This window comes from Lepidochelys kempii, chromosome 6 (genome assembly GCF_965140265.1).
Source record: "Lepidochelys kempii isolate rLepKem1 chromosome 6, rLepKem1.hap2, whole genome shotgun sequence".
NCBI classification, from domain to species: domain Eukaryota; kingdom Metazoa; phylum Chordata; order Testudines; family Cheloniidae; genus Lepidochelys; species Lepidochelys kempii.
This window is the reverse complement of record NC_133261.1, coordinates 70979402-70996084: the sequence shown is the minus strand read 5'-3', so window position 1 is coordinate 70996084 and position 16683 is coordinate 70979402. Positions and strand designations below refer to the sequence as shown.

Sequence of the window (16683 nt, the reverse complement as noted above, 5' to 3'; positions counted from 1 at the left end):
TGGACATCAGCTCACACAAGTGAACAAAATTAAGGTTGCTGTCAGAATCATAACTCTAACCCTTCTGTGATTAAAATCTCAGCTTTAGTGTTACTTTAAAGGAGTTCACTATGCAGATGTATGGGATGCAGTCCATGTAACCGATAACGGATTATTCATTTTAAAATTGGTGTTAAGAAAGTTGTATCATGTGGAAATATTATTTTATTACATTTATTTATTTTAATGATTCATAGAATGGCCAGTCACCATAGTAGAATCAATATCTGGTTACTTATAGCCAGTTAATGAAGCAACAATCTCACGTGATGAAGGCTTCCTTTTCTTTTCCCTCTTCTTCTCATCCACCTGGACTTCCAAACAGCAGACTTTGCGAGACTGTAACCGAGAAGAACAATAAAATAACTCATGATGGAGAATATTATGATCTGAGGTTCTACTTCCCATCCTAGTGTATTACTGTTGATGGACAAATTGAATGCTTCGTAGGCAACATGCTCAGCCCCTAGGAAAACCAAATGTTCTACAGTGACCTTGCTATCTGATTATGAATGAAACTGAATAACTGTAGGGAGTCATATGTAGTCATCAGCTGTAAGAAAGGATGGGTGGTTGTGACTTACAACACAGCTTCTCTGAAGAGTGTGAGGCAGGCCAAACTAACAGCATTCTCAGGATACAGAAAGGGGCACAGAGGACTAATTCAGGAGAAAAAATAATAATGAGAAAAAGCTACTAAGAACCAGTATCACTGGCAAGCAAAGCCCTTGTGGGAAGTGTTATTGTTATTAAGTGCCAGTAATTTGGGGGGAATGGTATAGGAACAGAGACTATGGGGAAGCAGATTGTTCCTCCACCATTTCATACAGTGTCAGAGGATGGGACTGAATAATAAAGTCTGTGGGGGAGCTCATAGCTTTACAGAGATCAGTGCCTCCCACTGCAGGCAATAAGGTGAGAATGCTGGCTTTGAGGCAACTCACCACTATACCACTCCCAATTTTTGCCAGAAGGAATCACTCTGCATTATTGTAGGAGTGCTGGCTTGGTGGATCTCGCAGCTGCTCCAGTCATAGCTCTCCAAACATGATACACGGGAGGAGATGGGTGTGAGTCAGATGACTAAGAAGGAAATCACATCTATTTTCAGTCTCAGCCTCTCTCTGCAGGAGCGTGCCTTGCCCTGCTGACTGCGAAGCAGCACAGTTTCTCTAGTCCCACTGAGGGTTACCAATCCTCCAGGATTGTCCTGGAGCCTCCAGCAATTAAAGATTAATCTTTAATTAAAGATGTCATGTGATGAAACCTCCAGGAATACGTCCAATCAAAATTGGCAACCCTCATCTCACCTGCATTATGAGTACTGCTACAGGACAGGGATGATAACAGAACATAAAAGTTACCACTAGAACTCCATTAGTCACGATGGTTTCAGAGGGATCCGAACTAGAAACAAAATGAAAAGTGCATATTTAGTAATGGGTGCAATATAATTTAATGAGACACCTTTCTCCCAACTGTTATCTGGCTTATCTTAGTTTTGTGCTAAATTTTGGAATCGTTGTGTCTGAACAAAGGATCATTCTAGAAATCTCATGGTGCAAGTCCCCCTATAGTGCTTTGCCATGGCAAAACCACTAAAGCTCATGCCATTCTAGTCATCAAGCTAACAAATATTTCCTACTGGGCCACACCATGTGACTGTTTTCTGACATTCACTAAAGTGAGATTACAGTTGGCTTCATTGGATCAAGATTCCAAATGTAAAAGAAGTATTCCAGACAAAACAGATACCATTAAGAGAACAATATTGCCCCATTTATCTCAAAGTCAAACTATGAAGCTAAAGTGAAATTTGAGTTAATACCAGATACAGGTGAAGACTGTCCCACTAATCACGCCTTAATGGGTATTCAGCACAGAAAAAAACTTAACTAGCTTTTTAATCATTCTTCCCCCTCTGTGAAATTCTCCTGCCTGTCGTGATTCACTGATGATTCTCCCAGAATGCGCCATTCTTTGATATTACAGATACCATAAATCTCATTGTAAACTGTGCTTATTAGTGGTAGTGTCAAAGAATGATGCATTCTGGGCCAATGAAATGGATTCATTCATTAGTCTCTCAATTGTTGCTTCTCTCCCTTACAGATTCTATAGCATTTGGCTTTTACTTACATATTCTCCAGTCTGAATTCCACCTCCAGCTCCTCCTTTCTCTGAAAAAAGAAAGTTAACGGGATTATTATAACATAGGTTCTCAAACTGTGACCCATGCACTACTAGTGATCTGTGGAGCACTCCATGGATACCTGTCAGTTCACTTGGTGCTGGCTTCTCCTCCTTGCTTCTAGCTGCTTTTACACAAGCACTAAGGCTCTTCATTGCTAAGAAGGGCCTGGATGTCTGTAAAAGCAGCTGTGAACAAAGAAGAGGTGTTAGCGTGCCTTCCTCGACCAGGAGCTGCTGTTACCTAATAGGGGTGGGGGGAATGAGATGCTGTCTGGGATCACTGCCACCAGTAGGACTGGAGTTGCAACCCATCAGTGGGAGAGGAGCTAGAGGCTGTCAATATAAGGAAGTCTTCTAGTATATGTCTACCCTGCAGCTAGGAGGTGTGATTTCCAGCGTGGGTAGACAGACTTGCACTAGCTTGAGCTGAGCTAGCCTGCTAAACATAGCAGTGTGGATGTCGCAGACTGGGCTACAAGCCTCCCTGACCCCCTAGGTCTGTAGCTTAAACTGCTGCCAATGCTGCAGCTTCCACAAGGCTATATTTAGCATGCTAGCTTCAGCTGAGCGAGCATGAGCCTGTCTTCCCGCAGTGGGAATCACACCGCCCAGCTGCAGTGTAGACAGACTGCTAGTAGGAGAGGAGATTGAGGGGGTGTGTGTCTACACTTCAAACAGGGGGAAGGGGGATGTGATTCCCAGCTCGAGGAGACGTACTCTCACTAGCTCCGATTGAGCTAGTGGGCTAAAAATAGTGTGTCGCTTTGGCCTGGCCAAGACACTACGTACATATTCAGAGCAGTTAGCCCCTCATGTGTGATGATTCATAGATATTTCGGTCAGAAGGAACCATTATGATCATCTAGTCTGACCTCCTGCACAACGCAGGCCACAGAATTTCACCCACCACTCCTGCAAAAAACCTCTCACCTATGTCTGAGCTATTGAAGTCCTCAAATCGTGGTTTAAAGACTTCAAGGAGCAGAGAATCCTCCAGCAAGTGACCCATGCCCCATGCTACAGAGGAAGGCGAAAAACCTCCAGGGTCTCTTCCAATCTGCCCTGGAGGAAAATTCCTTCCCAACCCCAAATATGGCGATCAGCTAAACCCTGAGCATATGGGCAAGATTCACCAGCCAGAGACTACAGAAAATTCTTTCCTGGGTAACTCAGATCCCACCCCATCTTATATCCCAATGGAGTGGAGTCAGATGGCCATGTTCCCTGAAGGGACTGTTCTTGAGAGGACAAAAGGAAAGGCGGTCATGCTAAGAATTAGGCTGAAAGCAACTCAGTCACATGGACAGAGCAGTCCAAAGTGTTTAATAAAGGCTTGTTCAACTTAACCTGCATTCAGCTACACTCGTTGCACAATGAGATATTTCCCATTGCTCGTGCTGCTGCAGGTACACTCTCTTTAGTGTACTACCTCAAACAGAGCTGGGAATGACACCCCCAACTTGAAGTGTAGACATCCCTTAGAAACATGCAGGGGAACAGTGGAAGAGGAGGACAAGGTCACTTGGCAATATGCCCAGGGCAGCAGAGTAGAAGGAAATCTGGAATTAGGGCAGCATGGATGGGGCCTGGAGAAGAAGGGGATCAACTGGCAGGAAACCATGTCCAAAGGAGTGGGAGGATCAGATGGGAAGAGAGGAGATGGATAACTGAAGAGTGAAAGGATTCTGTGTGATTAATATAGTCTTTTAAAAAGGACAATACACTTATCACATTAAAGACAGCTAAAAACATACCCACATTCTTTCCAACTATTACTTTTGCATATAAGCAATTATTGTAGCTCTCTCAGGAGTGTTTTGGGATCGCAAATGGGATGATGACTGAGATGTTGGGAGGCAAATGTGACAATCCCTCCAATAGATTTGGTCCATGATATGAAAAGCGTTAAGAACCCCTGAACATGATAATGCTTCCTGTTCAGAAAATCCCTGTTGCGTGTATAAACCTGACCCCAGTATAGAAAGTGCTGTTGCAAAGTCACCTTCAATTTTTTGCAGCAGATGCAGCTTATTTCATCTTTTCAAGTCTTAAAAAAAAACAAAAAACACCGTACCTGACATTATTTTGCAACACAGGAGCTGTTCTCACTGTTTGTGTCCATGTGGGGATACTTTATATAAATACTATAGTCCTATGCCCCTGTTGCTTTGACCTTGTGAAAGTACACAGAGATTCTCCACATGAACACCCAAAGGATATTCTCCTCTCTCCTACCTAGCCAATACTCTTTACCTTAGCATGGATAGTACCAATGCCAGTGAGGTGGCTTGGACATAAGATACCTGATAGATCTCTTGATACCAAGCTTTCCTGTTAATTGCCCCTTCACACCAGCTGTATATTACACTGCAATTGATCATTTAGGAAACTTGTTAAAAAAAGTAACAATTTTCCAGATGTGACTTTAAATAGGACTTTATACAGCTATTTGTCAATTTAAGTAATCAGCTGTGCAATTTAGACATCTTGTTTAGGTAGCCATGTGCCAAAATTAGTGTCACGGTGTATAATTATAAGCTATGCATAAACTAGTACTAGATACAGTCTAGTATCAGTTCCAGATCTCAGAACTACTACCTCATAATTGCTGGGTTGGTGCCAACAAGTTGTGACAGAGAACTTCAAGTGATACCCGTTGGAGGGAAGAATAATCTCCACTAGGGTCATCTTTGGCGGCAAACTCATTGAAGAGACTGCTTTGCAAAGAGCATCCCACTTCCGCCAGCCTCCATTGCCCAAGAGCATGAAGGCAAAAGCCTTCATTGTAATGGAGGAAGCGCCAGCAAAGAGGCCTTTCCAGAGGGTTAGAATGACAGACTACTAGGGTGGGTAATCCAACATGCAGGAAGGAAAACAGTAATACATTACAAATAGTAGTGTAGGCAGAAAACCCAGGAGAGTGCGTCCCTTTCACCCAGCCCTCCCTGTTATTTCATACTTCACCTGTGGGTCAGACTTGAAGTACATGAGAACTCTTTCTCCAAGTGGAAGTTTAGCCACATCAAAGCGCACAGTGAAGAGGTGATCGTCCTGGGTAACATCATCCTCATCGTAGACACCCAGCTCCAGCACATTCTGGAAAGGGAGATGAGGGAGTTTAGAAATTCTGCATTCTGGCTTTCACAGAGCCCAGGAAGCAGGGACTCCTGGGGAAAATATTGCACAAAGATGGGGGGAGAGAGAAAGAGAGTGTATGGTGGGAGAGAGGAGGAATGAGGAAATGACGGAAACATCTACCTTTGAAAAGACATCTTCTAACTCTAAGTAATGCGGGTTTTCCCCAGCCCAAAGCTAGGCATGTGGCTGACTGATACATTTGGCTTCCACTGCCTGGGGCAAGATGGCAAACTTTTGAGTTGAGATGTGTCATTTTCACATCTTCTGCCAGCCAGGAACATTACCATCATCCTTTCTGCAGGAGAGAACTCTCTAGAGCACAGATAAGAGAGAGTTCTCAAGGCCTTACCTTGACCTGGCTCTGGATCCTGTAGTAGAAAGTTTCATTCCAGACTGGGTCTTTGCAGTTGTTGATGGTTTTAGTCCAGAACTTTTCAGCCGAAGCTGTCGGCAGCCACAGGGTCACATAGCAATCAGACTGGCTTACTGCATATTAAAACAAAAACAACCTTGCTAAATGACAACACAGCAATTTATGCAGTGCTAATTGGCACCAGGGGGAATGAACACACTGAACAAAATGAAAGCTTTCTTTTCTGTCCAACATATCCAGCCCAGTCCAGATAATAGGGATGGAGAAGAGGAGGAATTTGATCCTTCTTTATATAACTGCAGCAATAAACACATTTTTTTTAAAAGAAGCTTTTCCATTTTATACATTGAAGCAGTTATTTTCTTATTAAGCTTTCTATTATTTTTCTTGGAAAAAAGCATGAATATTTTATATAGCCTGTGAGAAAAAACATAGCTATACTGCACCAATCTATGCCTGGCCCTAACGTAAGGGCACAGTATGGGGGAGAGCCCAAGGAACCTCCCCCACCTTTGCACAACCTACATAAGGGTCAGACACAGTTGCAGTCCTTGCTTTCAGTGGAGAGCAGGAACTGCTTCCTCAATTTCCCTCTGAGCATGAGGAGAGGTGTGCAATAGGTGCAGGCAATTGCCCTGTCTGCTCCCCCTCCACTCTGGCACTTCACCCTGGATCAGCACACAAAAGTAAATATGCTGCATCTCTTAAAAGGGTGTAGCAGTGGGTGGGCTCCTTCTGGGCACTGAGGAAGTCTAGGAAGCCTTCTTCTTCCCTGGAGGAGTACAGGTCCCCCTGGAGCAGAACAGCTCAGCACCATTCCCAGTGCAGAACTATGTGGAACCTCTAGATCAGGAAAGTTACTCACAGGTATCTGTCTGATGGAGATTCCTTGCCCTTATGACTCTTACAGTGAGTAAGTAACAAGGAGATGATTCTGTCTGCAGAATAAACATACAAAAGGCCAGGGTGAACATTAAAATGTGGGGTAGATCTAGTAGATAGAAATGGTCATGAGGGAGGGAGAAATACCTAACAAATAAGCAACCTGCTCAGGCAGCTTCTGTATGATAATAAAATGGTCAACAAATCTATTTGGGGAAGGATAACTGGGGGCTAAGCTGGACTGGGTTCACAGGGCCAACAACCTCACAGCCAAGGGCACTGGGAAGGGTCCCTGCATTTAACTTGCCGGGGGGGACAGGGAGAGGCCCTGCTGATGTCTGAGCAACATGGCTGTGGAGCGCCAGGGACATGCCGACGGGGAAGGAAGGGGGCTAAGGGGAGAAAGGCACATCCACAGCAGGTCACTGGGGTACCCAGACAAGGTGCAGTGGCCCATCGCGCTAGGCGCTGCCCAGCGGGGCAGAGCCCAGAGAGGAAAGGAAGGGGACAGCAGGGGGCATGCAAAGGAGCTTTGTGGAGGAGGAAGGTGACACGGGACAAGAAGAGAGAGCGGAGCCCTCTGTCCGCCGTCACCCGCTTTTCTCTGCACAGTAGTCTTTAAGGTGCCACCGGACTCATTGTTGTTTTTCTGGATACAGACTAACACGGCTACCCCCGGATATTTTACTACTAACCATCTAAGCCAGATTCTGTGATTAAAACAATATGAGACACAGATTCATACAATTTCATAGACTATCAGGGTTGGAAGGGGCCTCAGGAGGTCATCTAGTCCAAGCCCCTGCTCAAAGCAGGACCAATCCCCAATTTTTGCCCCAGATCCCCAAATGGCCCCCTTAGGGGAGCTTGGTTTGGTTTCTAACTAAAGTCCAGTTGTGTTAGTATGTATAATTCAGGGCCTAGTTGGGAGCTGGATTTTTCATGAAGTTTTTAGGTGAGAAAAGGAAAAATTGTAGAGGTTTTTATAAACGGTACAATTTTAGTTCTTTGAGATCCAGCTGCCACTGGTGCAGCACACATGGTTTGGGAGTCAGGGGAAATGGCTGCTATTCTCAGCAGAGCTCTTCTTAGTGTGTTGAAGCCTCCAGCGGGCAATATTTACTCCAGGGTCCCCAGGTTACTTCTAGTCTCAATTTCAGTTCTCTCTACTTTGATACCTCCCTCATGCTACCCACCATGGAATATGGATTCCTTTGAAGTGATTTCTTGTAACTGCATGAGAGCACTGAGCTAAGCTCTACGGCTGCTACTCTGAAACCAGAGATTTGTGAGAATCTTTCCTTTAATTTTGAATTACCTGGGTTTGGACCCTTGGAGTTTGCACCAGAAATGTGAAGTGAAACTCAGGTGAAACTACCATGTTTAACCCTGTTTCACATAAAAATCCCTCATCTCCTCTACCCAGCTGTTTAATTACTTTTAACCAGACTGTGTCTCCTGGGGTGAGATTTAACATTTCTCCCCCAACCTCTCACATTGCTCCCCTGATCCTTTCTTGGGGTCATCTTCATTTCCCCCATTTTATTTATATTTTTCATTCAGTTCACACTTTACTTACGATGAACCCTCCATTTTAAAGGTTCCAGAAAGGGAAAAAAACAAAATAGGACACAACATTAATTGAAGTAAATCATTACTCAAAACATTCCAACTTAACACACTGTACATAGTGCAAGTTATATACTCAAGAGATCTCAGAGGCTATTGTGAGGGCTTAAATAATTAGTGGACCAAATCACACAGTCTTTACTAATGCAAATCTCCCATTTAAATCCATGGCAGTTTTGCCTAAAGAAGGCTTGAAGGATTTGGTTCAAACTTTGTAAAGCAATTTTTAAACTGTGGATGAAAGACTCTAGGGAAGTGCAGCATTATTTTTCTATTAATGTGTTACATCTAATTAATGAACAGAAGGGGGAAATTTCTTAAACAATCAGTATGATGTTTGTAACTCAATATTTTGTGATCCCACCTGACAAAAATAGGTGGTGTTTCCTAAATAGTTTAATAAATGCCATGACATTAGAGAGCTAGATTCTCTTAATTGGCCTGCTGAACCCAGGGTTGTGAGTTCAATCCTTACGGGAGCCATTTAGGGATGTGGGGCAAAAATTGGGGATTGGTCCTGCTTTGAGCAGGGATTGGACTAGATGACCTCCTGAGGTCCCTTCCAACCCTGCTATTCTATGATTCTCTGATTCTAATTCTGCTAATTTTCTCATGGAGATTCGAGAGAAAACCATTCAAATCCTTCATGATCTGAGAATTATTATTCAGTGTTAGCATATTCCCTTTATTGCTAACAAACACAAAGTCTGTCATTTACATATATAGTTTTTAATCTATTCAGCCATGCCACATTCAGAGGCTCCGTAATAGAAGTGTATTCTACAGTGGATGGACAGGGAGCAATAGGACCATTTTTTAACTCTCTTATGCACTATGGACTTAATCCAGCACCCATTGCAGTCAGTGGCAAAACTCCCATTCACTTCAGTGATGCAGGATTAGGTCTTATCAAATATTAACATACATAAAATATAAATATCCAGGTTTGGTTTGTCCTGCGCCTGTACAGAGGGCTGGACTAGATGACCTCTCCAAGTCCCTTCCAGCCCTACACTTCTATGATTCTACGGTTAAGTGGCACTTCAAATACATCAGAGTTGTGTTTGACAGATTGGTTTATAGGGCCTGATTTTTAGTCATCAACCTCCACTTGGGTAAACAAAAGCACATTTTGCAGGTGCAAACTCTTGTACACACCGGTGAACCATTCCAATTTGCACCTAAGGCAAAAGGGATAAACAGCACAGACACATGAACATAATATATTCCTCAGAAGAGATCACCAACTATTGAGACCAGTGTGGTCTTTGTACCATGCCCAGGTCTAAAGCCAGGGACCAAGTGAAATGCAAGGATTCTGGATGACACTAGCGTCACCATCTCAATACACTTCACCAACAGAAGGGAAGGTTAGAGACAGGGTGAAAACTGGAGAGTTTGCCAGCGTGAAGAGGTGTCTTTTTGAGTAAAGCTGGTACCCTGACTTCCCGTTGGAGGATTTAATATAATGTGTATTAATTCCCCCTGAAGCTCTGTGTTATGATGACTTTCCCTCCAGCAGAGGCCAGAAGTAATGTTGACCCATGAAACTGGGTTTACACCATTTGAAAAACCAATGAGACACTGCGCCAGATTCATTGAAGATGCAAATAGCCCCACTTCATTGATGTCAGTTACCCCTCACACCAGCAGTAAATTTGTCCTCGTCTGTAGTAACACATATTTTACAGTAGAAAGTCCATTAAACCAGTCCCTTTTCAAGTAACGGAGATACTAAAATTTTCCATGCACCAAAGCTACAGAACTTTAATATGAACAAAGAATGATTCAAATGTTAAACATCAGCATGTTTCACCCACGAAGCTGGGATTGCTTAGCCATTAAGGAGCTATTCAAATTATCAGTGAATAAATTTGTCCTCCCCTTCCCTCAACCGGCAGAAACAACCCTAACATGGTTTGACTCTGAAATTCTCTTGTATAGTACCTTATTGTCAGCAGTCCGCTGCACTGTGTACAGATCCCTCTCCTTGGCTTCTCTCATTCCCAATGGATTAGTCTTAGTGTTCAGGTCCTGAAGCAAGAGAGAAAAATGGTAACACTGAAAAGAAACTTCTCACCATCCAGTATCATTCACTATTATAAATGCATAACCGCTATAACAAAGGCTGAAAAGGCCAGATTCAGAGCTGTGGATCACAGAGCCCCAGAATGTGGCAATGCTCGTCTGATGCACCAAATACTGTCATTTTGCACACCCTAGTTACTTTAATTGGTATGAATGTAGGCTGTTTGTACGAAACAGCAGAGGATGAAGGCTCCTCTCACCTGTCTCTATAAAAGGAACAGTAAACCTGCCCCCTGTAGACTCACCCGCCTTGCTTTCCACCTGAATCTCAGCTGCCTACTCCCTCCCTAGGGGCTAATCATATCACAGTTTAAACTAACGTATCAAAACAAGAAAAACATGAAACACACAAAAAGCCCCAGGCCATCTGATATCTTTGTAAGTGAATTCTCTCTCTCCAAAGAGGTTTCCCCTCTCTTCCCAGCCTGTTGTCATTTCTCATTGAGATTGTAAGTTCCCTGAGACAAGGACCTTCTCCCCTGTCTGGAAAGAGCGACACACAATAATTAACGACCAAGCAGGATGAACAGCACCTGCTTTGTGCTGTACACACCTCAATGGACTGGAATTTCAAGCATTCTTACCTGAGGTAAACTGGCACATGATTCCATTGCGATATCTGTTACACGCAAGTCCAATGCGATCAACGGCACTTGGATACCACATCCAGTATTCAAGGGTAGTGACTCTTGAACCATATTTATAGTTTTTAAACCAGCAGAAGCAGCTGACCAGCTATTTTATAAACTGACTCAGAGCCTCACCCCTCTCTGACTTCGCAAACGAAAAGAATCTTCCCCCGTTTCCTCACCCTAGGAAGGTGAGTCTTTTGGGTGACTGCAAGGGGGAAGATTTCCTTTGCAGATACAGTGGTTGGAGGACCGGAGATGCTGAAGCCACAGTGCCCTATTCTTCCCAGTGATGGGGATTTTAGGAAATAGTAATAAATAACAAAATTTATTTTTTCCCCTTTATACTGCACTTTTCCTCTCAAAGGAATCCAAAAAAGACCTGTGCAAACTATGCACTTAGAGCACCACTGAAACGTAAGTACCTCTGATTGTAGACAGCGGTAACCAATTAGCAGACAGCATGGTAGGGCCCAAACCCCACATGAACTTGAAGACAAGGAGCTATCAAAGACACTGGTCTTCTGTATCTTCATGAGAGGTCAAATCAGCTGGATGTGAATAATAGTTATAGCATTGGCCAGGAACAAGAAACTGCTGGCCTCTTGAGTTGAACTGCTTAAAACTGCTTCGAGTGTCCCCAAGATCCCTGACCTACATTGCTGTTAAGGGATTCCTCTCCACTGTGTTTGCGTGTTTGGTGCTCATTAGCCTCTGCGTCTGTCATTAGTGCTTGAATCACTGAAGGAGTGATCAGGAGTTCAAGGGACAAGTTCAAGCTGATGTCTGAATTACATAGCTCAGCAACCTCAAAGACCAGATCTTCTAACGGCTACAAATGTAGTATCTGGGAACAAGGACTTAGAATCTAATTCAGAGGCCAACTTCTTCAGTATATGCCCTGCCACCACAGTTGGGAGCTTTTTCTCTTGGGCCTGTTTGTTCACTTGGCATCAGGGAGGAGCTGAATGCTGGGGAATGACTTGTGACCACTCCAGACGATTATGTGAGGCTTCCTATAATAAGGGTGGGTTATCATCTCTTTCAGTGCCTGCTCAGAACTTGAAGACAATGCCATCACTTATGCAGAGATCTGAAATTCACCAGGGTTTGCTGCTCTGTAAAAGAACAGAACTATGGGCCAGTTGCCAGCATCAGCTACAACTGTGATTCTTGTGTTGCCTTTCTGGTTTGTCTGGGGTGGAGCAGTTGAATGAAGAATTTCCAGGCATGTGAAACTGCTTGTATATTTCCAAATATATTAAAACATAGGTGCAGCTAGTATTACCAATAATTACATCACAAATCGGTTACATAAATTAGAGACAGTCTTTCCCTGACTGCCATGCCAAATCATTTGGCAATTGGCATAGTCAGCACAATATTGTAATTCTTGCCATGGGCTACATTATTTCAAAACACTGCAAAGTATAACACCTGCATGCATTGTGCAATTTCTCTGTATGCAGGCTATAATAATATAGCATTGTGAAATGCACTTTTTATTTAGGTCTCATTCTGTCATCGCTCTTGCTGATAAGTAGAGCGAACGGGAAACAGTTTTCCTGTTCCATTAATATTTTCAAAAGTTGGAAACATTTTCCCACCTCAAATCAGGATGAAACCTTGAAATCTCAAAAATATACGCAGATGGAAAAACAATTTTTTTTAATTTTGGGTCAATCAAATAGTTGATTTCAATAATTTTGAAATGTTTTTGATTTTGACCCTTTTTGAAACCCTTTTCAGTCTAATTAGCTTACATTTGGAAATGAAAAGTCTTGAACCAGAAAACTGAAATTGAGAAAATGTTGAAGCAAAATGTCTCAACAATTCGGAAACTTTTTTTCTCAGCATTTTTTTCAAATTGGGAAATTTGTTGAACCCAAGTCTGTTTCACAACAGTTTTGGTTCTGATGAACTGGCATATCTTGACGAATTCCTGAGCAGCTCTACTACTAAGTATAACATGTGTACACCTTGCCATTCCGAATTCGGTGCAAAACAGCAACCATCAGCAGCATCCCTCTGACGCAAATATACCTTAGGTTTCAGAGTAGCAGCTGTGTTAGTCTGTATCCGCAAAAAGAACAGGAGGACTTGTGACACCTTAGAGACTAACCAATTTATTTGAGCATAAGCTTTTGTGGGCTACAGCTCACTTCATCGGATGCATGTAGTGGGGAAAAAAATGTGCTACGAGTACTCCTTTTCTTTTTAAACATATCTTAATTATATTTAAGGATATTTTATGCTTTAGGGGAGGATTTCATGGGACGTCTATTGTTGTGGGGAATTGCTGCAGAATGGGAAGAGTGCCTTAACTTATTTTCCCTAGAAAGCATCAACTACAGTTGCAAAAAAGTCCAGAATAAAATCCAATTTCTAGTGTTAGGTAATGTGTTGTATTTGCTTAATATCGTTATCCTTAAATTTTACCTTGTTTAATCATGGACGTTGGTGACCTCAGAATGTACAGTTAGGGCCTGATTCTCTGTTGTTCTGCATCTTATGCAGTCATTATATAAGGGCAAAATTAGTGTAAATCAGTACCATTTTGAGTTGGCAGCATTCTACATCCACTTGGCAATGATAAAGTTGACTCTTTAATGTGCAGGGAAATAGAAAAACAGGCCCTTAGGCGATGTCTAGACTAAAATTTGTGGCCCTGTTTTAATGAGAGTTAATTGATTGCTGAATAAATTAGCACATCTGCAAAAGCGAGTCTTGATAATCTACATACATTTGCTCTAAGACACAAACATTTGTGGTTTAGGCTAGTATACAAATGTTTGTGGAGAATCTGGACTAGCATTTATAAATGTGTTAGTGAATTTGAGTTAACTGGCAATCAATTAACTGGAGTTATATCACAATCCAGGCAAATCCCAAAGGGACATAACCTTCCTTGAGAGAAAGCACCACCTGTGACAATATTTAAATAGTTCTTCAAGCTGGTTTGGCTGCAACCTGGTTTCAGATGCAGCCTTGCCAAACGCCCCTGGAAATAGGAAATCATGTCACGTATCTACCATGAATTAAAACACAATTTTCTGTTCCATTACAGATCTCTTCTATGAATGACTCTATCAGCCTAGGGGCACTAAGTTGCCTTATCAGATGCCACAAGCTTGCTCAAGGCACTGAATCAAAGGCCTGATGGAAGTCTATCAGAAGTGCTGCACAGAGCTTATTAAATTCAACCATCTTCTCAAAATGTTATCTCAAAGTGAAGATCTGATCAAGAGTGGAATGACACACTGAACGTCCAGGCCTTTGCCGCAAAGTACATCGCTGATTCCAAACATTAACACAGAAGCAAAGACTTCCCTTTGCCTCTATAATTGCTACATTTATCACCCGTTTTGAACAGAGGCAAAATAATACTCTTCTTCTAGTTATTGGAGGAGGATATTAATGCACCAGACTGGCTGGAAGACTCTATGCAGCCCCATCACAACAATACTCTCATTTGTCTTTAGCAACTCAAGGGTGATGTTACAAACTGCTGGTGCCTTCCCAGACTTGAGCCAATGGACTGCGATCTGGAACCCTTCTTGATTGAAGGAAGGTGGCTGAACCAGAACTTCCTGCCACATTTCAAACTGGCAGTGGTCAACAATTTGAGTTGAAACAGGACCACAAATGCTAATCTCTGAGGCTTGTCTAGAAGAAAGAAAAAGGTATTTTATTCAGTCTATTTATCTTAGTCAAGCTAGATTAACTCAATTGGAAATATCATTTAACACAAATGTAGGTAGAATTTAACACCTTTAGCTTGATTCAAACATGTCAGTTATAGCTAAGGCACAACCCTAGGCTATAAGTTGATCTGCTAAAACTTAATTGAAAAAAGCACCTTTTTCTAGTCTAGACAAGGCCTAAATGTGTAGCTAGATGAAAGCAAAGAAGATAGTGGAGGGTTTGGCATGAAACAGGAAATAAATTCTGGTTTCTGGGTTAAGCTTATTCAGAGTCAAGACAGCAGTTCATTCCTGGCACAGTTCCAGTAAAGAGCTGCTCAATCTCTGAAGAATTTGTAAATTCAACTCTTAAATATTAAGGGCCAGATTATAAAAATATTTAGGTGCCTAAATATGTAGCTATACCCCAGTGGGATCTACAAAAGTACATAAGCAAGTTAGGCACCCAACTCCCTTAGGCAGTTTTGGAAATTCTACTAGCTGCCTATCTGCATCTTTAGGTACCTTTGTAAATCAGGCCCTAAAAGATTACATGGTATGAGGATGAGTACTGACATCAAAGCAAGTGAAATTCAAAAAATACTGCAAAGAACTGGGTGTGCTTGAAAGGAGCAGCTTCTGCTTATAGTCTCCAGGCCCAATGCAGACCAAACGGACACTGCTTCAGAAACCCATGTCTCTACAAATACTTTAACAGAAGCAAGAAACAGACATGGACTTTGACTCAATGAGCTTACAATCCAGTGTTGGAGAGGGTGCAAAGAGTAGGGAAACAAACAGTAGGGAGGGATGAGTGAGGAAGTGTTAAAGCAATAAAAATCACCCAGCTACTCCATTAAGGCATATGCACATCTTCGTTCAAGTCATGCCCCCCAGTAACAATAAGTAGTAATTATTAACTGACTTTTTGAGGATACCATGGAAAAAGTGAGTCTTTCAGAGGGAATAGATAGAACAAACAGAATGTAGAGGCTTAGTGGATCAGAACCGGGAAGATAATTAAATTTGTTCCAAACTGTGATATTAACCCTTTCCTTCCCTATCCCTCCAACAAGCAACCTCTTGCCCTACCTCCATCTTACTGTCCATATCTCCAACCAGACAAATGTCCAGCCCCATTCAGTATGAAGAAAGGTTCAGGAACATTGGCTGCGCAGATCCTAGGGAACTCCTGAGGTGAAGACATGATGCTGCAGAATCTCCTCTGGCTAATCCCTATGGAAATTCTCTTCTTCCCATGGAGTCGGGCTGGGTAAATATGTATATCAAATAATCTGAATTCATTACAATCTTTAATTTAAATATGCAATGGGCAAGTATATATTTGAACAGCACGTGGGAGTACTAGTCACACTAGGAGACAGTACACAGTATATTATCTCATCAGGGAAAGTACTCAATCACATTTCTTATCCATTATTATATGGTGCTGAGCACAACTCAGACAGTCAGAAAGCATACACATATCCTTGGTGACAAGTTGGATCTGCTATAATTTGCTAGCCCAAAGCAACACTTAACTAGTTTCCACAGAGTAGTCTAACTAAATCAACCACAGGTGTCAGTGGTTGGCTTGGATTTCTGAGATCAGCACTCAATAGCACAGCCTTGCTTTTCATTAATCAGTGTGAGCTGATTGCATATTTTACTGCAACACATGGCTCCATCAAGTTAGTAATGGCGCTTTATAGAGCTCTCTAGCAGTGGTGGCTCTTGGTAAACTGAAATACATTTAGTAATGAAATCGCCCTATTCTAGTAATAGTGGATGAGGAAAAGCAAGGGCACTGCAGTTCCAGAGTGCAATGCATAGCTGTGTTATGTACAGCAGTGGTCCCCATACTATAATGAAAATACTAACTGTGATATTTAGAGCTGGATCCTCAGCTGCTCTAAATCAGCATAGCTCCATTTAAGTCAATGAAGCTACACTATTTATACTACCTGAAGAGTTGGCCCCATAAACAGACACTCAACTGAGAACACAGCTTGTCCTTTTTAGATATCAT

General features: G+C 42.3%; 1 protein-coding gene across 1 annotated transcript in view; it reads right to left on the bottom strand.

Annotated features, from left to right (window-relative positions):
- Positions 1–11040, bottom strand: part of LOC140913864 (cytosolic phospholipase A2 epsilon-like) — a 38554-nt gene extending 27514 nt beyond the window's left edge. Inside the window, exons 1-8 of the mRNA XM_073350675.1 lie at positions 10927–11040; positions 10202–10288; positions 6609–6681; positions 5720–5856; positions 5197–5328; positions 2179–2219; positions 1404–1446; positions 306–378 (exon numbers count right to left, since the gene is read on the bottom strand). Coding sequence (XP_073206776.1) covers positions 306–378; positions 1404–1446; positions 2179–2219; positions 5197–5328; positions 5720–5856; positions 6609–6681; positions 10202–10288; positions 10927–11040 — 700 coding nt within the window. The remainder of the gene's footprint in view (positions 1–305; positions 379–1403; positions 1447–2178; positions 2220–5196; positions 5329–5719; positions 5857–6608; positions 6682–10201; positions 10289–10926) is intronic.
- Between the last annotated feature and the right edge of the window lie 5643 nt (positions 11041–16683).